The 23,357-nt window shown below is 41.4% G+C and overlaps 1 protein-coding gene across 7 annotated transcripts in view; it reads left to right on the top strand.

Annotated features, from left to right (window-relative positions):
• The window catches only part of pde10a (phosphodiesterase 10A), a 488,240-nt gene that overhangs the window by 301,236 nt on the left and 163,647 nt on the right, over positions 1–23,357 (top strand). For 6 of the 7 annotated variants that reach the window (XM_087991438.1, XM_087991437.1, XM_087991435.1 and 3 more), the window contains one exon: positions 20,637–20,665. In XM_087991438.1, the coding sequence (XP_087847564.1) occupies positions 20,637–20,665 (29 nt within the window). Of the gene's footprint in view, positions 1–20,636; positions 20,666–22,404; positions 22,530–23,357 lie in introns of those variants that run through there. The other variant, XM_043696102.2, reaches the window with a different exon arrangement.

Below are 23,357 nucleotides of genomic sequence, written 5' to 3'. Positions count from 1 at the left end.
CCTTGGACTCCACGACCTTTCCAGAGTCCCAGGATATTGCAATGGTCTGGGCTGGGCAGGTTAGAAGTTTGTGCCGCTTGTGCTGCAGTGTGGAGCTCTGCAATGCGATCCTCCTAGATCGCTGCCATCTTGGATTCCCCCCACCATATTTTTAACATTTTGACATACCTGAGAATATCAATTTACCCTCTCCAGGCTCCTCATCCACTATTTCCTCTTCCTTTATGAATTCCGATGCAAAGTATTCCTTAAGGACCTTAATTCCTTCCTCTGACTGCATACAAATTCCCTCCTTTGTTCTTCAGTGGACCTACCCTTTTCCCTAGCTACCCATTTGCTCCTATATGTATGTAAAATGCCTTGGGATTTTCCTTAATCACCTTGCCAAAGAAATTTCATGGCCCATTTTAGCCTTCCTAATCCCTTGTTTGAGTTCTTTCTTGCTGACTTTGTATTCTCGAGCACTCTGTCTTCATTTCTCCTAAACCGTACCAATGTCTCCTTTCTCTTTTTGTCTAAGCTCTCAATTTCTCTTGTCATCCAAGGTTCCTGAATCTTGCCATCCATGTCCTTCAATTTCACAGGAACATGCTGGTCCTGAAGTCTAAATCAGCTCACTTCTAAACGATTCCCACATGCCAGATTTAGATTTACCCTCAAACACCCATGCCTAATCTACATTCCCCAGTTCCTGCCTAATATTGTGATAGTTAGCCTTCCCTCAGTTCAGTAATTTCACCCAGGGATTACTCTTACTCGTTATCCTTAAGTAACTTAAAGCTGACAGAAAAGTATGATCACTGTTCCTGAAATACTCTTCCATTGAAACTTTGATCACCTGGCCTGGTTCATTCCCCAACACGACTTGGACTATTTACATATTGTTTCAAAAAACCATCCTGGGCATATCTGGCAAATTCCCTCTTCCAAGCCCCCAACACTAAGCAAGCCCCAGTCAGTATAGGGAAAGTTAAAATCACCAACCACAACAACCCTATTGTTTTGACATGTTTTCATATCTGTTCTTCTGTCACCCGTTGGCTGTTGGGAAGTCTGTAGCACAATCCCATCAAAGTGATTTGCACCCTTCCTGTTCCTGAGCTCGACCCATATGGCCTCACCGGATGGACCTTCCAAGTGTCCTCCCTCAGTACAGCTATGATAGTCTCTCTTATCAATAATGGAACTCCCGTGCTGTTTTGCTTTCCCTCTCTATCACGCCTAAAATATTTAAATCTTAGAACGTTGAGCAAAGTTGCGCTATTTCTCTTGGAGGAGAGAAGATTGATCATTTAAAATCATGAAGAATCTAGAGTGCATAGATGGAGGGAAACTCTTCCATTGGTGGAAAGATTGATACCATGAATTTTATTGTCCTACCATCCTCCTCCTCCCCATTTCACTCTCCCTCTTCAACTTCACACTCTTCTAACCTACCTTAGTTAGAAAATCCTCCACTAGTTAGAATTATACCAAGCCCAAAGGAAGATGGTTGTGTTTGTTGGAGGTCATTGACTCCCTGAGTTCCTCAGGGCAGTTTCCTAGGCCCAATCATTCTTCAGCTACTTCATCCATAGCTTTCCCTTCATCATAAGGTCAGAAATGGGGACATTCACAAAAAATTATTACTCAATGTTCAGCACTTGATGCAACTCCTCAGACACTAAAACTGTTTGTGTTCATATGCAGTAAGGTCTGGAAAAGATCCACAGCTGCTAAATGGCATCCAACATTTGCAATGCCGAAGTACCAAATAATGATGATCTTGAACAACAGAGAATCTATTCATTACTCCCTGACACTCAATAACATGATCATGGAAATGCCCCACAATTTACATCCTGGGGTTTGTCTTTTACTGGGTTTGTTGTGGACTGGGTATCGTCAGGCCATTTTTCCACATTTCAAGATAGATTCTAATGTTGTAGCTGTACTGGAGCAGCTTGGCCAAAGGAATGGCTAATTCTGTAACGCAAATGTTCAGTCATCTTGTCAGAATGTTATTATGGCCCATAGCTTTTACTTTCATCTGTTAACTGGCAACTGAGAGGCCAAGATGAATTATTCCGTCAGCACTTCTGGCTGAAGATAGATGCAAATGTATCAGCCTTCAGTTTAACGGTGATGTGCTGGACCTCCCTATATTTGAGGATATTAGTAGAGTGTAAACAATCTGTAAATTGTTTAAATATCCACTACCATTTGTGACTTTGTGGTAGACCTGCAGATCTTAGTTTGGATCTGTTTGTTTTGGTATAACTTTGTCCTGTCTGTTTCATGCTACTTTCATTGTTTGGTTTGCAAGTAATCCTGTTGTAGCAGGTGGATACCTCATTTATTGGAATGCCTTGTATGCTAATGGCATGCAATCCTGCATTCCTAATTGAACAAAAGATTATCTGTCTGCCTGTTGGTAATGGTAGAGTGGGTGATATGCCTGGCCAATGAGGTTACAGATTGTGTTTAAGTATAATTCTGCTGATGGCTCACAACTCCTCATAGATGCCCAACTTTGAGTTTCTGGATGTTTTAGAATTCTGTTCCATTTAGCATGGTGGTAATATCACACAACACAGTGGGGTGAGTCCTCGATGTGAAGATGGGACATTGTCTTTCAAATGATTATGCAGTACTCCCCATAATATTATCATGGAGAACTGCATGTGAAACAGGTAGATTTGTGAGAATAGGGTCATGTTGGCTTTTCCCTCTTTTGATTCCCTCATCACCTGCCACAGAGCCAGTCTAGCTGCAATATCCTTGAGGATTTGGCTAGCTCAGTCAATAGTGATGCCATTGTGTTATTGTTGGTGACACTAAGTACATTCTGTGCCCACCCTGCCCTCAATGCTTCTTTCAAGTAGTGTTCAACATTCTGGAGAACTGATTCATGTGCCAAGATAGCTGGTAATCAGCAGCAGGTTTCCTTGCCCATGTCTGACATGATGCCATAAGATCTTATGGGGTGGTGAATCAATGTTGAGAATTTCCAAGGCAACTCATTCACAACTATTTATGATTATGTCACCACCTCTGGTCTTGCCAACGGGACTGCAGGGATAGTGATGATGGTGTCTGAGTCATAATCTTTCTCGTGGAATCATACCATACAAATAGTGTCAGGTTGTTGCTTGACTAGTCTTTAGACAACTCTCCTGATATTGGTACTACCTCCAGATGCTGGTGAAGGTCGACAGGCTGGGTTTGTCATTGTTATTTCCAGTGCCTATGCCAATATCCAGTTGTACGCCAGTTTTATTCCTTGCTTTTGACTTTGTTTTGATACAACTGAGTGGCTTGTTTGACCATTTCAGAGGGCAGATAAAAAGTCAACATTGCTGAGGGTCTGGAGACATGTAAATCAGATCAAATAAAGATGACATATTTCCTTCCCTTCAGGACAATAGTGGCCTTTGGTTACTTTGTAGTTAATAACACTCTTTGGATTATTTGGGTGTTTCTCACCATTGGCTATCTATCCCTATTCTTCCTTTTTCCTCAGCATTGCCAAACCAACGCTTCCCTCTCATCAAAGTCAACACCTCTCCCCAGGGCTATGATAACGAATGCAGCCAGGCAACATAATGTATAAGACTTCGAAAGAGCATGAAGGAACACCATCCAACCCATCGAGGCACCTGAACCACCACATCATTGTGGCTGACGCTTACTCAGATGGCATTGATTGTTGAGCCTTTTGACTTTCCATGGAGGGTTTATGCAGCAGTGTCATCAGCCGTCTTTAAAGAACTCTGCTCTTTCTGCTGTCAGCCATCTACGGTTTTCCAATTGTTGTAAGAAGGGCTATGGTACTAAGGTATAATGAAGGATGAAGCATAGTAGCAGCTTCCAGGATAGTCTGTATTCATGGGAATAAAACTCTGCTATAATTATATGCTAAGTGAATATTTATTGATTTGAATATTTTCCAATTGTGGAATATCCCTAGCTAGTCAGTTGGTGCCTTGGTAGCCACATTGATGCCTGTAAACATGGAATTGCTCACAATGAAGAGCAATTCTGCTGACACTGCACAACTGGTTGCCTGTGAATGAGGGGTCTGTCTGAGCCTTTCCTCTATCAAGTTGCTGTCTATTCCCATTGTCCATTAGAGTTTTTTAAACTTCAAGCATTTTAGTCACATGCAGAAACCAGTACACTGACCCAAGGAGTAAGTTTAAATATAAATGCCAGCAAAGACTTTTTACTGAGATGTATACATTTCACCCTCTTTCCAATAGGAAAGTACCTGACAAATTTATTTTTTATGTGCAAGTTGTGGGTGTGATCAGCTTTTCTCCCTCTGTTTTTAAGATTTTCCTAATAATAATCAGAATTTTATTCAATCATTATTCATGCATGTGTAAGTAAAACTGCAAAGGCATTAATGATTGTCACATTGTGAATGTGTGTAAGATAACATCTAAGACATTCTGCTGACACTTTTCCAAATACAGCTGGAGGGAAGAAAAGCAAACAAACCACAATACAACAGTTAAGTCCCAAACAGGAGGAAATCTCATCCATTAAACTGACATTGGTATACAACAGAAAAAAGATTTTTTTATATTTCTTTTGAGGATTGTAAAACAAAGACCTACACTGGAGGATGTTAAGATTGAAACGATTAAAGACTTAGTTAATCAAAAATAATGATTATGGCCACAAAATTCCGTTCACAAGGCATTTAAAATATAAGAGGAAGAAAAGAGCGGAGAGTTGAGGAGTTCTGTTTTTCAGTTTCATACAGAATAACAGCCTGTGCAATGAGCTTTGAGTTTGGTGCAGGAGTGAACTAGGGGGATTGAACATAGGATGTTTAAGAAGAGAGAAACATTCATAAAACATTGCTGAGAACACTATAGATGGAAACAGAAGTTGATAAAATAATGTAATATGAGAATTAGTGAATAAATTATCTGAAAAATATTAAATGCAATACTTAGAGCAATGTCATCAACTTTGATCAAAGTTACATGAATTAAAAGACAATGTGAGAAGTCAAAAATAAATTGTTTAGAATATGATTCTAGATTAGAGTGGTGCTGGAAAAGCACAGCAGTTCAGGCAGCATCCGAGGAGCAGGAAAATCGACGTTTGGGGAAAAAGCCCTTCATCAGGAATAGAGGAAGGGCTTTTGCCCGAAATGTCGATTTTCCTGCTCTTTGGATGCTGCCTGAACTGTTGTTCTTTTCCAGCACCACTCTAATCTAGAATCTGGTTTCCAGCATCTGTTTTTACCCTGTTTAGAATATGAGGCAGGTGAACATAGTCTAATTTCAGGATCAGATCCTGACCAATAGACATTAGTCTTGACGCAATTAGATGATTAAATGAACCAATTCAACTTAGAGACTTTGATATTGAGGTGGTTCTCTCCTTCCCGAAAAATGACTTTATCATACTTGAACAGTACTAACAAATCAATACAACTCAATTGTAGAATATAAACTTGCAATCCTCCAGAGTACGTGAAAGCATGAAGAGAACTTCTTTTCATACATGGAGTAATCCATATTCTGATCATGAATGATATAACAGAAGATCCAGTATCTCCACCAGACACTGGCAAAGTGAACATCATAATCCATAATTCAGGATGGAAGCAATTATGCTACCAATACTTTTTTGTTTGGTGGCAGGAAGAATATCATGCAGTAAAGAAAGGAATTTTTAGCACTTTTGTTCCCACACAATGTCCAGATTACAGAGGAGGAAGTACTGGATGTATTGAAACGCATAAAAGTGGATAAATCCCCCCGACCTGATCAGCTGTACCCGAGAACTCTGTGGGAAGCTAGAGAAGTGATTGCTGGGCCTTTTGCTGAGATATTTGTATCATTGATAGTCACAGGTGAGGTGCTGGAAGACTGGAGGTTGGCTAATGTGGTGCCACTGTTTAAGAAGGGCAAGCCAGAGAACTATAGATCAGTGAGCCTGATGTCGGTGGTGAGCACGTTGTTGGACGGAATCCTGAAGGAGAAAGTGAGGACTGCAGATGCTGGAGTACCAGAGTTGAAAAATGTGATGCTGGAAAAACACAGGCCAGGCAGCATCCGAGGAGCAGGAGAATCGACGTTTCGGGCATAAGCCCTTCTTCAGGACAGGATGTACATGTATTTGGAAAGGCAAGGCTTTGTGCGTGGGAAATCATGTCTCACAAACTTGATTGAGTTTTTTTTTGAGGAAGTAACAAAGACGATTGATGAGGGCAGAGCAGTAGATGTGATCTATCTGGACTTCAGTAAGGCGTTCAACAAGGTTCCCCATGGGAGACTGATTAGATCTCATGGAATACAGGGAGAACTAGCCATTTGGATACAGAACTGGCTCAAAGGGAGAAGACAGAGGTTGCTGGTAGAGGGTTGTTTTTCAGATTGGAGGCCTGTGACCCGTGGAGTGCCACAAGGATCGGTGCTGGTCCTCTACTTTTTGTCATTTGCATAAATGATTTGGATGCAAGCATAAGAGGTACAGTTAGTAAGTTTGCAGATGACACCAAAATTGGAGGTGTAGTGGACAGCGAAGAGAGTTACCTCAGATTACAACAGGATCTTGACCAGATGGGCCAGTGGGCTGAGAAGTGGCAGATGGAGTTTAATTCAAATAAATGCGAGCTGCTGCATTTTGGGAAGGCAAATCTTAGCAGGACTTATACACTTAATGGTAAGGTCCTAGGAAGAGACCTTGGAGTGCAGGCTCATAGCTCCTTGAAAGTGGAGTCGCAGGTAGATAGGATAGTGAAGAAGGTGTTTGGTATGCTTTCCTTTATTGATCAGAGTATTGAGTACAGGAGTCGGGAGGTCATATTGCGGATGTACAGGACATTGGTTAGGCCACTGTTGGAATATTGCGTGCAATTCTGGTCTCCTTCCTATCGGAAAGATGTTGTGAAATTTAAAAGGGTTCAGAAAAGATTTACAAGGATGTTACCAGGGTTGGAGGATTTGAGCTACAGGGAGAGGCTGAACAGGCTGGGGCTGTTTTCCCTGGAGCATCGGAGGCTGAGGGGTGACCTTATAGAGGTTTACAAAATTATGAGGGGTATGGATAGGGTAAATAGGCAAAGTCTTTTCCCTGGAGTCGGGGAGTCCAGAACTAGAGGGCATAGGTTTCGGGTGAGAGGGGAAAGATATAAAAGAAACTTACGAGGCAATCTTTTCACACAGAGGGTGGTACGTGTATGGAATGAGCTGCCAGAGGAAGTGGTGGAGGCTGGTACAATTGCAACATTGAAGAGGCATTTGGATGGGTATATGAATAGGGAGGGTTTGGAGGGATATGGACTGGTGCTGGCAGGTGGGACTAGATTGGGTTGGGATATCTGGTCGGCATGGACGGGTTGGACATCTCTATGACTCACAAATTACCTTTGTAACAAAACCTTTTACACTGTCACAATCCTTCACTAGCTGTAAAGTTATTTCTGCACTGAAATGAGTCCATAGTACTGTATGCAATGTTGTTGAAAGAAAGCTTTGTGATTATTATGATACTGCTGCATGTTTATGAAATAAAATTGATTAAAAGGCTGTGATATCAGTTTCTAAAATCACAGTAGAACTGTTTGGTAGCAAACAGTGCTGTTATGAACAAAGTGCTGATGTGATTGAGGGAAATAAAAATGGTGCGAACAAACTGTGTCGGCATGATCTTGGCAAGATGTTAGTTGTCCTGGAAGACATGTTGAAGGCCGCAAAGAGCATGGCGTAGTTTCTCTGCCCTGGGGAAAAACTGGAAATATCTCCATTTCTCGCCTTCAGACAACTGCCAAACCTTAAACAGGCCATTGTTCACAGCAAACTACCCAGCCTTCAGGACAATATCGACCACATCACACAACCATGCCATGGCAACCTTTGCAAGACACACTAGATCATTGGTGTGGATACTACCATCACATGGGAACACTACCAACCAGGTACTCCTGTGACTTGACCACTGTTGTCTACCTCATACGCTGCAGGTAAGGATGCCCCGAGGCTTGGTATATTGGTGAGACCATTCAGACATTATGGCAACAGATGAATGGAAACTGCACAACAATCGCCAGACAGGAATGTTCCCTCCCAGTTGGGGAACATTTCAGCGGTCAAGGACATTCAGCATCCGGTCTTTAGGTAAGCATCCCCAAGGCAGCCTTTGAGATGCACAACATCACAGAATCACCGAGCAGAGTCTGATAGCCAAGTTCTGTATCCATGAAGATGGCCTCGACCATGATCTTGGGTTCATGTCATGCTACACGTAACCCATAACTTATTATGAAGTTTCTACCTTAATTAGTTTGTAAAGTTTTGGATTACTTGTTACTTTGGTTAGTCCCTTGTATACTGCTATAACCTGTCATGTCATTTCAGCCATTTGGTTTGTTTCCAGCACCACCTTATTTGTATTTTTTTGTAATTATCTCTCTGCCTCAATTATTCTGCTGTTGACACTTTACTCACACTGTCTGACACTTTTGGTTATCTAGAGACTTGTTATTCAGCCTGTCGACACTCCACTTCAACCATTTCTATGATCTTTTGATTTCTCTGCCTATAAATTCTGTGCCTGTGTACTTCTTTTCACTGCACCTGATGAAGGAGCGGTGCTCTGAAAGCTTGTGGTTTCAAATAAACCTGTTGGACTATAACCTGGTGTGTGTTTTCTGACTTTATAAAATTCAGCTGGCATCTGATTTTCCTATACTGTGTATTCTGCATGATTTCATACATCACGGCCTCGATTCTAGTTGATAATTTAAAATGTTCATTTGTGAATAACTACACCAGTCAGAGGTAAGAGAAAGATTTGAGATTAGGGTCATTGTTGCTCTAATTTAAGTCAGATTCTTTATCCTTCATGTACTGAAGTCTAGTACTGTTTCGATGCATAGGTTCAGATGTTCTTTGAACAAATGATGTCAGTGAGAAGATAGATAATTTTTCATGGCTTTTGATTCATTTAGTTGCTGAAGAAGAGTTCTGAAGAAGGGTCACTGGTGTCAACATTAACTGTTTCTGTCACAGATGCTGCCAGACCTGCTGAGGTTCTGCAGCGGAGTCTGTTTTTGTTTCAGGTTTTCAGCATCCGCAGTTCTTTGTTTCATTTCAATTAAAATCTTTACATTTGATCTGCTTTATAGGTATAGATATTTTGGTGCAGATATGCTTTTTATTTCTTCAATCATGCACAAAACGTTCTAGTTTCTAATGACGAGCCTTTTGCAAGTTACAAATTAAGTTAAAACTTCCCATTTGGGTTTCTTGGATTTTCAGTCAGTTGTTTGTACTATTTAAAATGTCACCAGTGACCCTCTTTCCTGTTTATTTTGTTTGTTCACAGGATGTGGAACTCATAAGCTAGATCAGCATTTATTGCCCATCCCTATTTACCCTTGATAAGGCAGTGGTGATCCTCCACCTCGAACAGCTAACAGATCATGTAGGTACTGTCAGGGAGGGCCCTCCAGTCTTTTCACCCAGCAGCTGTGAAGGAATGATATGGTTCCAAGTGAGGGTGGTGTGTGACCTGGCGGGTAACTTGCTTGCTGTGATACTCCCATGTCTCTGCTGCTTTTGTCCTTCTACATGGCAATGGTTGTGAGTTTGAAAGATTCTGTCTAAGATACCTTAGTGAATTTCTGCAGCACATATTGTAAATGGTACACACTGTTGCTACTGTGCGTTGGTGGTGGAGGCAATGAATGTTTCTGAGTAAGTTGGCTGCTTTGTCCTGGATGGTCAAGCATTTTTTTTGTAAATATATGTGTTAACAAATTTTTTTTTAACTTTACAAACATATAAAATTATTGAAAAATACAATCAATAACAAATATCAGTATAATAAAAAGAAAAAAACACAAATTACAATACAATCACAATCTCCTAACTATTAACCTACCCTCTAATACAAAACAAACCCTAACACTGTGCAAAGCAACACCAAAAAAAAAGCAAATAAAACCAAAAAAAACACAAAAAATACAGAACAGCTATGCTCGACGCAAAGCTCCCAAACAGGGGAACGGGAGCATTGTATATATACCTGTATTAACTCAGGAGACCCCCTCCAGGGCCCAGGGCTTGACAAATCTAACCATCCTGGTTAAACAAATGCCCTAGTTAAGACAACTGACAAATGTGTTTCCAAATAACTCAAGTAGGGCTGCCATGTCTTATAAAAATAGTCTGTTGTGTGGTGCATCATGTTTGTAAAAAAAGTCCAAGGGAATGTGCTCCGTAATTAATTTCTGCCATCCCAGCCAGCCCGGCGGGTTCTCAGGTACCCAGTTCATCAGAATATTCTTCCGTGCACAGTATGCAAGAATATTAAATAGTTTCTTCTCATGCCTGTCTAAAGATGGTAAATTCGGTAGACCTAAGAGGAGAGAGATCGGGTCTACTTTGACTCCAGTCCTCAATACCTTCCCTATCTCTCCAATAAACACGGAGCCTGTGGCATGTCCAGAAGCAATGAGTAAGAGTACCTACACTTATTTTACATTTAGGGCACACTGGAGATGCCCCTTTTTTAAACTTCGCCAGACGGTCTGGTGCCAGATGACCCCTGTGCAGAACTTTTAACTGTGTAGCACGTGTCCTATTACAGATTGAGATCTTTCGAATATTCTCCCATGTGTTCTCCCATGTTTCAGAAGAGATCTCCACTCCTAGCTCTTGCTCCCAGACCTCACATAGCCGGTTAATATCAGGCCAGGCCCTGCCACCCAGCAGGCGATAGAGGGCAATAACCGAAAGTGTGCTTGTGGGACGTAGCAACAACCTCTTGTATCAGGCTTATAGGGCTTCGTGAGAAGCGTAGTCTTCTTCTGGGTAAAATCCCTAACCTGAAAAAAATGGAAAAGATCACTGCTGGGTAACCCGTATTTGCAGCTCAGTTGCTCAAAAGACATCATAGCCTCTCCCTCAAACAAGTCTCCCAAACTAGAAACTCCTCTCACTGCCCATAGTTTGAACCCTGAGTCCATCATCCCTGGTCAGAACCCTGGCATGCCAACTATAGGTGTAAGTGGCAAAGTCTTGGATAAACAACCCTCACTGACACATCGCCCTCCAAGCCTTGACTGTAGTAATGACAATGGGGTTCCAGCAGTGTCCATAACTGTCCTCATCTTATCCATGAACAACAGGTTAATAAAAGGGCACTTTGCTTGGGAGGCCTCAATATCCAGCCATATTGAGTTTGGATCGTTACCTACCCAATCACAGACAAAGGACAGTAGGGAACTCAATTAATACCTTCTGATGTCTGGGAAATCAAATCTTCCCCCTCCTTGAGGCAACTGCAATTTAGTAAGTTTGATGAGGGGCTGCCCACGATGCCAGACAAAGGAACCAAACCACCTCATAAGCTTCCGCAGCGTTGACCTGGGAAACATTATAGGGAGCATACCCGTGGGATAAAGCAAACAAGGAAGAGCATTCATTTAATGAGAGATATTCGGCCCAGCCTTGAAATCGGAAGAGCCTCCCATCTCTGGAGATCTCACCTAATATTGTCGAGCAAGTGAGCAAAGTTAGTCTGAAATAACAGATCAAACTTGGGGGTAATAAAAATGCCTAGATATCACCTGCCCGTACCACTTAAAAGGGAACTTAGGGCCACCTTCAACTTCTGACTCATCCTTAAGGTTCCCCAAAGGCATAGCCTCCGATTTTGCAAAGTTAATCTTATATCCTGAAATAGCCCCAAATGAATTGATACATTGTATCAAATGGGGTACGGAGGTTATCAGGTTTGATAAAAACAGAAGGACATCATCCGCATACAGTGTAATCTTGTGTGCCCTCGATCCCATTTTGGGAGCGGTTATGTGGACGTTCTGATGAATGGCCTCTGCCAGCAGCTCTATCACCAACGTAAACAACAACGGTGAGAGGGGGCAGCCTTGCTAACTACCCCAATCAGTCGTACAATTCCCAGACTTCACCCTGTTGGTGATGACCGCAGCCAGAGGGTGGCGATATAAAACCTCCACCCACCTAGCAAAGACTCCACCCAACCCAAACTGTTCTGAGACATAAAAAAAGATACGGCCATTCCACCTGCATCGAAGGAAATCGCCAACCCCTGAACCGATCGTTGCTGACAAACTTGGACCACATTCAGCAACCTTCTAATATTATTAGAGGACCTACGGCCCCTTATAAAGCCTGTCTGGTCCTCTTAGATAATGTGGGCAACACCCTTTCCAGTCTCAACTCCAGGATCTTGGACAGAATCTTGAAATCTGAATTTAATAGAAACATGGGCCTGTATGAGGCACAATCCTCAGAAACCTTTCCCTTAAGAATTAAGGAAATATTAGCTTCTCTCAAAGATGGTGGTAAGCATTCATGCATATTGGAGTGATTGTACATCTCTAACATCGGCCCTGACAGAATCCCTATAAACTCCTTATAAAACTCACCCGGAAGACCATCAGGGCCAGGCACTTTCCCACTCTGAAGTTGCCTAGCTGCCTCCTGTATTTCCTGAACTGTCAAGGGGGCATTAAGGAGTGAGGCCTATTCTAAGGTTAACCTCCAAAATATACTGCCGCGTGATCAGAGATAGCTATATTCTCAATTTTACAAACCATAATCGAATCCAGAAGGGCCGAGGGAGCCAGAAAGAGATCAATCCTCGTGTGACATTTATGTGGGTTTGAAAAAAAGGTGAAGTCCCTGCCGGTAAGGTGAAGACATCTCCAAATATCCACCAGCCCCAACTCCTCACATAAGTCAATAACCTGCTTGGCCTGCGAAGAAATAGTTGGGGGCCCACAAGGCATCCTGTCCACGGTCGGATCCAAAAGACAATTAAAATCCCCCCCCCCCACATAATAATGTGCCATGTTCCAAAAGTATTCAACTTAGAGAAAGCTCTAATCAAAAATTTGAGGGGATGCGCCGGACAGTAGACGTTTAAAATGCCATATTCCTCCCCATGTATGAGGGCTTTAAGTATCACAAACTGTCCCTGCTCATCTTTCACCTGCTCTAATAATGTGAACTAAAGATTTTCTGGATAAGTACCGCCACTCTTCTACTTTTAGTCAGAGTCATAGAGATGTACAGCATGGAAACAGACCCTTCGGTCCAACCTGTCCATGCCAACCAGATATCCCAACCCAATCTAGTTCCACCTGCCAGCACCTGGCCTATATCCCTCCAAACCCTTCCTATTCATTTACCCATCCAAATGCCTCTTAAATGTTGCAATTGTGCCAGCCTCCACCACATCCTCTGGCAGCTCATTCCAGACACGTATCACCCTCTGCGTGAAAAGGTTGCACCTTAGGAACCTATGCCCTATAGTTCTGGAATACCCGGTCATAACCCCCTTGTTGTAATTTCAGGTGTTCCCCATCATCAAGATGGGTTTCCTGCAACAAAGCGATATCAACCCTTTCCCTCTTACGGCTAGAAAGCACCTTTTTCCTTTTAACAGGCGAATGACTTCCCTTAATGTTCCAGTGTACCATTTAATAAGACACTTAGCCATATCCCCTTTCAAACACCCTTGAACCCCTCGGAGGGAGAACCCTGCTTACAAAGCACCGACTCATAGAATCAAAAAACCATATATCCAAAAACTACTCTATCATAACTACAAACACCTATTACTATCAAAAAACTACAAAGAAAACCAAATATAAAATCTTGAATGGAAGACTCTTCCCCCAGCCCATAGGGGGCACTCACCCTACCCATCCCCTCCTTCATGGCTCCTTCAAACCCGGACTCTGCCTCAGCCTTAGGCCAGAAAAAAATATAAGGCGATGATCCTTTAATCAACAGAAAAAAAGACAAAGTCAGGATGAGCAATTTCCCATCAGAAAATCCAGTTAATAATAAAAAATAGGAACAACTTATTCCAAAGTCTTTCACCCCTTTCCAAAAAGGAAATGATGCGGGAGAAAGAAAGGAATAAAAAAAAGGAAGGGAAAACATGGGGAAAGATTAAAAAAAAAGAACAAACATTAACCGTATTCTTCAGGCCAATCCGTCTATTTTAAAGTGTCCACAAAGCTTTTAGCTTTATCTGCTGAGTCAAATGTATAAACTGAGTCCTCGTGGCTGAAACGAAGTACTGCGGGGTACCTCATGGAGTACTGGATGCCAAGGTTCCTCAGCCTCTTTTTAACTTCATCGAAGGACTTCCTCTTTCGAATTACAGCTGCAGAGAAATCCTGGAAAAACATGACTTTTGACCCCTTGTACAGCAGTGCCTGCGGATCTTTTCCCAGGGATCTGGAAGCTTCTATGACTTTTTGCTTGTCCTTATATGATTGGAAGTGCACTAGGACCGAGCAGGGGCACTGCACTGGGCCTGACCTGTGCACTGTAACCCGATATGCCCTTTCAATCTGCAGCCTGCTGGACTCCACATGAAGGCTCAAAAACTTTGGCAGCCAGCTTTCAAAGAAGCTGACTGTCTGCTCACCTTCCTCACCTTCAGGGAGCCTGACAATTCGGAGATTTATCCTCCAACCTTGATTTTCGAGGTTGTCGATATGGTTTTGCAAGGCCCGCACCTCTCGCTCCAGCACCTGCATCCGACTGGATGAGGACTCCATCGCAGCTTCCGAGGCCTTAGTTTGACCCTCCACCTCCTCCAGCTGCTCCCCGAGGCCAGAGATCTCCTGCTCATGCTTCTGCAGCATGAATGTGATAGGTGGGACCTGGGCATGATCTCCCCACGGATTTCCTCAATCACAGCCCCAACTTTCAAGGTAAGTCTCTCCATCGCCGCAGCCAATTCCTGTGAGTCTGTCAGGTCCCCGGGAGGTTCAGGAGAGGCTGCTGCTGCTGCAGTCTCTGGTGTAGTAGGTGCTGCAGGGGAGTGTCCTCCCTGCTGCTGTTTGCTCGCTCCTTTTCCCTTTGGCATCCTTCCCACTCCCAAATATTAACAAATATGTGTTCTGTAAGGATTTAAACTAATAATTCCACCACATAAGTTGGCCATGGATGGCAAAAAACATCAGTATGCCTTGGCTGTTAGGCAGAGCTGTCCACAGCAGTTCTACAGAATCGCCGCCATCTTGCTTAGTCCTCGGTCAAGCTTTTTCAGTGTGGTTGGAGCTGCACTCTTCCTGGCAAGTGTGGATTATTTCATTGCACTCTCCTGACATCTGCCGTTTAAATGATGGATAGATTTTGGGATTCAGGTGATTTACCGCCCCCTCTCGTATTTATACAAGATCTAATTCGGCTTTTGGTCAATAGTAGCCCCAGAATGCTGAAGGAGCCTTGGTGAATTGCTGCAATAAATGTAGACACTGTCACCACCGAGCATTGGTAGTGCAGTGAGTCAATGGAGTACCAAACAAGTGAGTTACTTTGTGGATGCGGTTGAGCTTCTTAGTGTTGTTGATGAAACATTCATCTAGTAGGTGGAGAGTATTCCATCACAATACTGACTTCTGCCTTGTAGATAGTAGACAGCTTCGGGAGCCAAGGGAGAGTTACTTATTGTGTTCCTAACCTCTGACCTCATTCAGGGGATGTGGAGGTCGCTAGCAAGGCTAACATTTGCTGCCCATCTTTAATTGCCCTACCATGGAGAGCAGTTAAGAGTCAGCCATATTGCTGTGGGTCAGGAGTCACATGTAGACTGGACCAAGTAAGAATGGCCAATTTCCATCCCTAAAAGGCATTAGTGAACCAGATGGATTTTCACGACAATGGACAGTGGTTTCACAGTCATTGGTAAGACTTGCTTTCAGTTTCAGATTGTAATAATTGAACTTGAATCCCACCAGCTACTGTGGCTGGATTCGGGTATTTATTACATTAAAGCTCTGGATTGCTGGACGAATGACATTTCCATTTCCCCTAACCATCCTTATGGGACTAGTCCAGTTCAGCTTTTGGTCAATGCTGATAGTATGGGCTTCAGAAATAGTAATGCCACTGACTGTAAGGGTAGATGATTAAATTCTTGCTGAAGATGATGATGCCTTGTACTTGTCTGGTGAGAATATACTCAATCTGTCTGAATCTGATCTGAGTTGAGATCTTGCTGCATATGCAGTCATCAGTAAACACCCAATTTTTGACTTTATGAAGAAGGGAGGTTCACTGGTCCTAGGACACTACCTTGACTAATTACTATAGCAATGTTCTTGGACTGTTCAACCTACAAGCACAGCCATCTTGCTTTTTGCTAGGTATGCCTCCAGTTAGCAGCAAGTTTATTTCCCCCCCTAATTGCCACTGACTTCAGTTTTGCTGGGGCTCTTTGAGACTATACTCCATCAAATATGCCTTTGATGTCAAGAACAGATCCTCTCATTTTGCCTCTTAAGCAGCTATTTTGTCCACACAATAAACAAAAACCTGTAAAGATGTCAGTTGCTGAGTGGCCCTTGCAAATCCAAACTGAGCCCCAGAGATACAGTTATTCCCTTTCGAGTACTGTTATGGTTTGATAGCACTGTTTATGGCCTTTTCCACTGTTTTACTGATGATTATAAGTGGTCTAATACCCAAATACACACTGGGTTGGATTTTGTCCTGCTTTTTGTGGACCTGGACAATTTCCCATATTGTTGTGTAGTTGCCAGTGTTGTGGCTATACTTGGTTAAGGCTGCAGCTGGAGTACCTTCAGTACTTTTGCTGGAATGGTGTTTGGGCCATAACCTTTGCTGTATTTGGTGCCTTCAACTGTTTCTTTATACCAGAGGGAATGAATTGAGTTGGTTGTAAATTAGCATCTGTGTAGTTAGAGACCTTGGGAGCAGGTTAAGGATGATCAAATGCTCAGACTTTTGGCTCAAGAATTTTATAAATACTTCAGCCTTGTCTTTTACACTGATGTGCTGGGCTTCTCTGTCATTGAAGATGGATATACTTGTGGAGCTGCCTTCAGGGCATTGTTTAATTATCCACCACCATTTATGACTAGATGTGACAGTGCTGCAGAATTTAGATTAGATCTGTAGTTTTTGGGATTGTCCAGCTGTCTATCATAAGCTGCTTCCACTGTTTTGATATGCCCGCCTGCACTGTTTACCAAACCACGATTAGTCCCCTGGTTTGATAGAAAAATGGGGCAATGTGCTAGTCCTGTGTTAGACAGTTATTGTTAATTTTATGGAAGTAGGATAAAGATCATCGGAAGAAGATGGATTGGCTGTGGAAGAAGCACTGGTAACTGGGATCTAGGAATATTGAGGAAGAGTGCCCAGACATCTATTGCTGCATTGCTAGTTTAGACATTGTGACAGAATGGAGTGTTGGAGGGGAATCTTTTCAATGAGCACTGGAATAGTGGAAGAGAATGCATTGAGTATACAGAGTTACTAGCTGGAGAAACCTGAGAAGGGTTCTCCTTGAACAGTTATTAAGGAAGTTGGGAATACAATGCAAGACAGCTATTGAAATTTGCAACCAATGGGTAATACCCTGAGCTTCAGGGGCACATGAAAATACCTTTCTAGGTACAACAAACATCCTTCAGGCAGTAACAAATGGAAAGACTACCGAAGTAGTGGAGAATGAATGTAAGGATCTGGGAAATTTCAGTGGTTTTTGAGTTAGGAAAATGGGTTTGCTTTGTTGAATTAGATGATCTTGGAGCTTTGACCTCTATGACTCTATGAATGGAGCTTGGGATTGGTTAGTAGAAATTTGAACCTGACACAGTTAGTGAATATATCATCTGATGTTCTATTTACTTTGAAATAATGTGAACATTGTTTCATAGAATCCCTACCATGTGGAAGCAGGCCATTCGACCTACTGAGTCCACACCGACCCTCCAAAGACCATCCCATCTAGACCTACCACTTGCCCTATGCCTGTAACCCTGCATTCCCCATGGGATAATGCACCTATCCAGCACATCCCTGCAAAGTATGGGCAATTTAGCCTGGCCAATCCACCTGACCCTGCACATCTTTGGACTGTGGGAGGAAATCAGAGCACCTGGAGGAAACCCATACAGACACTGGGAGTATATGCAAACTCCACACAGACATTCGACTAAGGTTGGAATCAAACTCCGAGCCCTGGTGCTGTGAGGCAACAGTGCTAACCACTGAGCCACTTGCTTTCATGTTTAGTATCTTGACAGGTGGACACCGCCTTTTCTCCTTAAGAACTGCACAGCATGTGTATTTTGGCTTTCACCCAAATAGCTACCTTAAAGTCTTTGATTGTTCACTGTGCTTTTGTTAAAGGTTTTATGCTTTTTAAAAAAAAATCTGAAATAGTTCCAGGTCACTACCAGGGGGCTTTGACATCGATTTACCCAGGTGGCAAAGAGTAGCAGCAAAATTACAGCAAAGAAGGGGCAGGGAATCTGGCAGCAAGAACAAGAAAGGAAGTGCTACAAGGTGGCAGTGAGTGATTAAAACCTCTGGAATTGGGAACGTAATAGGCAGAAGTGTTGGATGAAAGACATGATTTTCACAGGTTTTGGTGCAGCCTGCTTGCTGGGGGTCCATGCTGATAATCAATGAGACAGAGTTACAAAATAATTGTACTGTCTCCTTAAGTTTTATCTGGTTGTACCAATCTCTCACAAATACATAATTGAAAAATTGCAATTTTTTTAACCAATGTTTTACTTATTCTTCCATCATTCCGTAGGCTCAATGGCTATTTTAGAGGAAGGACAATAGTGAACCAATTTTCATTGCCATGATCCCTACCATTCCCCTTTCTATGGCAATCCCTCCATATTCCTTCCCTATAGAAATCTATGTCACATTTTTATTTATGTCATTTCCTTCAATGGCCTGTTTCTGTTAGGCTTCTATTAGGTCAGGCCAAAGTCTTCCTTTTCCCAACAGGAGTAATCTTAATTTTGTTTGTAATCTTAATTTAGAAAATGGATGTTGGCCAACTTTCTGTACTCAAGTACAGTGACATAGTGTATCATTGACACAGCTTCAGTTGGGATCTAACCAGTGTCATATACAGTTACAATATATTCTCTTTTTGATTTATATTGTACGTTTTGATAATGCATACGTTTTCATTTTTTTAATTGGAAGAAACTGTGTTACTTCAGTTGGGTGCAAAGTACTTGCGTGAGATATACGACAGAGTTGATTTAAGAAACCTTGGTATGCAATAGGAGCAACAGAAGAGAGTGTGGATGATTAGACACCAGAAAAGGATTTGTGCTTGGAGGTAGGCATATGGCTAAATGACTTCTTTGCATTAGGCTTTACCAATGAAGAAGAGCTGATCAAGTAAAAGAGGAGGTTGTTCAGATAACTGGTTAGTTTAAAATTGATGAGGATGATGACTGAAAGAGGCTGACTACTTAAAATTGATAAGGAGCTAGTTCCAGATGAGGTGTCTAACAATACTAAGGATAAGTGAGAAAACTTGTAGAATCAGTACTTTATGGCAAATTTTGACTAATTAAGGAAAACCAGCATGGATTTATTGAGAGAAGATTGTATGTAAACTACTTGTTTGTTTCTTTTTGTTTTTGAGTTAACAGATGGTTGATGATAGTGCCATTGATGTGGTGTACCTGGACTTCCAGTAGGCACTTGATAAAATGCCACACAACAAGCCTGTGACCAAGATACAATTTGTAGAATAAAACAGTAATAAAATAGATGTAAAATTGACTGAGTGACAGCAAACAGACGTTAGTGATTAACGATTGTTTGGGTTTTGTAGTGGAGCTCTCCACAAGCCTATGTTGAGATTCCTGCTCTTCCTGATATGTATTAATGACCTAGACTTGGTATGCCATTTCAAAGTTTAATAGCCATCATGAAAGTTGGAGGTATTGGGATCATCAGTTTTAATTTCAAAAGAGCACAAGAAAGTGTTAGATGAAGTGTAAAGTGACACATTTTGGTAGAAGAACAAAGAGAGAATATCTTTTAAATGCAGGAGCCCAGGGATCTACAGCATGTGTGTACAAATCTGGGAGAGTGGAACTATAGGTTAAGAGAGCACTTGATATATCAAGTGTAAGAGACGTGGGCTGCTTAAATTGGAGCATAGACTATATAAGCACAGAGGTTGTGATAAACCTGTATAATAACCCTGATTCTGCCTTCGTTCTGGAGTATTGAGGTTAATTCTGAGCACAATACTCCGGGAAGAATGTGCATGTTTCAGGACTGTAGCTAAATTTCATGACAATTTCATTGTTGAGGAACTTAAGGAACCTGGAACAGTTCTTCTTGGAGATGAGAAGGTCGAAAGGAGACTTGAGAGAGGTATTCAAAATCATTAGAGTATAGACCTGGTAGGGCGAGAGAAACTGTTGGCATTGGTGAATGGATCAAGGTCCAAAAGATTTAAGGTAATTTGGTAAAAGAAACAATGGTCTCATGAAGAAAATCATCGTTTAACCCGGGGAGCAATTACAATTTGGAATGTACCACCTGAGAGTGCAGTGGAACCCAGTTCAATAATGGCATTCAAAACTAGAAAGGAACATTTTGCAGTGTTATGAGGGAAAACCAGTAAGGAGCTAAGTAGTTAAACTGCTCTTCAACATGGATATGACAAGAAGCGTCTTCCTGTTCTGTCATCAGTCTATGATTCTGAGAATAAAACAACTAATTTCCTCAAAATAGTTACTGACATTTCAATCCTACTTTTTATTTAAACAAAAATGGCCTTTGCATGACTAATAATTTGTTTTGTTTTTTTTTTCACAGATAAAGCCAATTTCCAGAATATTAACAGGGTAAGTAAAACAGCATTGTTTCATCGTTTATCTCTGGGATGGTTTGTAATTGCTTGACTATGTGACAATGTCTTGTTTGATAAAATTAAACAACAATGGCATAGAAGGATTATTTTGCCCTGTAATTAACCCATCTGGGAATACTGCAGAGATCTGAGTAGAAACATTACAATCTATCTGAGTGGAATGCTGAAGACGTTTTACGTCAAGCTTATGCTCTTGACGTAAAAGAATATATTTTAAAAGAACAGAAGGTACTGTGTTTAAATCAGCATGAACCCCAGGTGATAACTCTTGAAATTTCTAATTATCGGGACTAACTGCAGGACACGAGGGAAGTTTTTATTCCTGTGTTGCATTAAATTGTAGGGATCCACTGATTGCAATTTTTTTTTTAACTGGCTAAGCATTTTGCCCTAAAACTCTTTGATTAGAAATGTACAATATATTTTTCAAGATTATGTTAAAACTGCACGATTATCACCTCCCAAATGTTGGTTCAAAAGCATCAAAAATATATTTCCTAGTATTGAATATTTTCATATACAAGTACCAGGATTAACTACTTTAGAATACCCTGAAAATTAGTGTCTAACAGTCCGTAGTGCTGGAGTGAAATTCCTCTTGTTGACTCTTGCTGATAGATTTAACAAAAATGTAAGAATAAGCAAGATTTTGCTGCATATTTAAATTGACTGAAGCATCTTTCTTGTACTTTTTTTATTTGGCTGAAAACTTAAATCAGTTGGGGTAAATACAAAAAAACTATATCAAATGACTTTTTTTTTAAACAAAAATTATTTCAGTAACAGGGCTCTGCATGCAATTTAAACATTTTGGATGTAATCCATTTAATACAATCTATAATGCATAGGATATCAAATAATGCACCATGTGGCGCTTTTAAACTTCAACATGTGAAATCATTACTTGCTATTCTGTCACCTCTTAGAATCGTAGAATCCCTACAGAGCAGAAAGAGGCCATTTAGCCCATCAAGTCTGCACCAACCCTCTGAAGAGCATCCCACCCAAATCTACCCTAACCTCATAATCCTGCATTTACCATGACTAATCTCCCTAACCTGCACATCTTTGGACTGTGGGTGGAAAACGGAGCACCCAGTGGAAACCCACGCAGACACAGGAAGAATGCAAACTCCACACAGACAGTCACCCAAAGTTGGAATTGAGCCCAGGTCCCTAGTACTCTGAGACAGCAGTGCTAACCATTGTGCCACCCCTTCTCTTTCCCCGTCTCCAATTTACCCTTCACTTTGACCTACAACTGTGCCTGGGTCTCATTAAGAGAAAACACAACAATAACTGAATGATATTTTTGTTTTCAATTACTGTGACCCACAGTTGAAATTACATATACTCTTTCAAGCTTGCTTTACTCCATCAATTGCTTAAGTCAGTGGTGCGATTACTCCATCCAACATGACCCTGACACAATTAGTTTTCACAAGGTAATTTTGGAATTATAGATCTATTGCTGAATGTAAGGTAGTAGAGGTGATCATCATTTTACGTTGTCCCGTTTATTTCGTTTGAATGGAATTTTATTTTTAAGGCCTCTTTGAATTACATTGGCATTTCCGGTTTAACATCGTTGCCTGTCCCCCACTCCTGCACCCCACCCACCCTTCACCACCCACCCGGCCTTGCCTCCCACTCTTTGTTCTTACCTTAGGCCGTTCCCTTCATCATTGAAGTTGCCCTTCTCCAGGCTGCTGTTCTGAACTTGCTCTGAAGGGCTCCATCTGGTGGCAATAGCTGTTCAGTTCAGGCAATTGCTGGGACTCTAGGTCCCTGCACTAACTTCTGCCACACGATGGAGCCTAGTCAGTCTAAAAGTGCAGGTGAGTGTATTTTTTAAAATACTACACAGGGATTATAATGTCTTTCTTTTACATTTTGTTATGTATTTTGTTTTGACAGTTACTTAAGCTAGGAGCACACAGTGTTGTACACATATAGTGCACAACATTTTGAACTGTTCATTGGTTTTTCTGGCAAGAAACTGTCTGAAGGAACCTAACTCTGCCTTTACCATTGATTCCTATGGCAACCCATGATTCACTTAAAAATACCAATTCTCTGGAATGAAATCAGAACTTTACCTCAAAATCAATCTCAGGATTTTGCCTACAAGCTGTCTCAAATGTTGCTGTACTGTTTAAAACAACTGCTCAATTGAGTTGGCAATATCCATGCTGCACCATTAGAGCAATCACTCATCAGTTACGCGCGACTGAATATTCCAACAATTGAATTTGAAAACAAAGAATTAGGAAAAGCATTTGCTAAGCAAATCTAAATTTTAAAATGATTTTCCATTGATTGTGGTTTGAGGATGCTTTTTTTGTGTTAATGCAATCGACAATCCAACAATAATCAATGTTTTAATCCTGGGGTATATTACCTACCAATGTCAGCACTAATGAAGAGCAGAAATGCAGAATATTTAATATCTTCATCCCCATGTTTTGAACTTATTGGCATTCCATGAATATTCATTTAAATATGATCTGCCAGATACTTTGGTGTATGTTATATATATTCTGGTCTTTAGAACATATATACATACTCAGCATTGTTTGTTTTCTCATATAGCATAAGACTAAATATCAGTATTTTTAAAGTTATTGTCACTATAGAGAGCAATATCTTTAAAAGAAAGACATTTG

This window comes from Chiloscyllium plagiosum, unplaced genomic scaffold (assembly GCF_037043375.1).
Source record: "Chiloscyllium plagiosum isolate Xiang-an unplaced genomic scaffold, Cpla_swu_hap1 HiC_scaffold_10, whole genome shotgun sequence".
In the NCBI taxonomy this organism is placed as follows: Eukaryota; Metazoa; Chordata; class Chondrichthyes; order Orectolobiformes; family Hemiscylliidae; genus Chiloscyllium; species Chiloscyllium plagiosum.
This window is presented reverse-complemented; position numbering and strand designations above follow the sequence as displayed.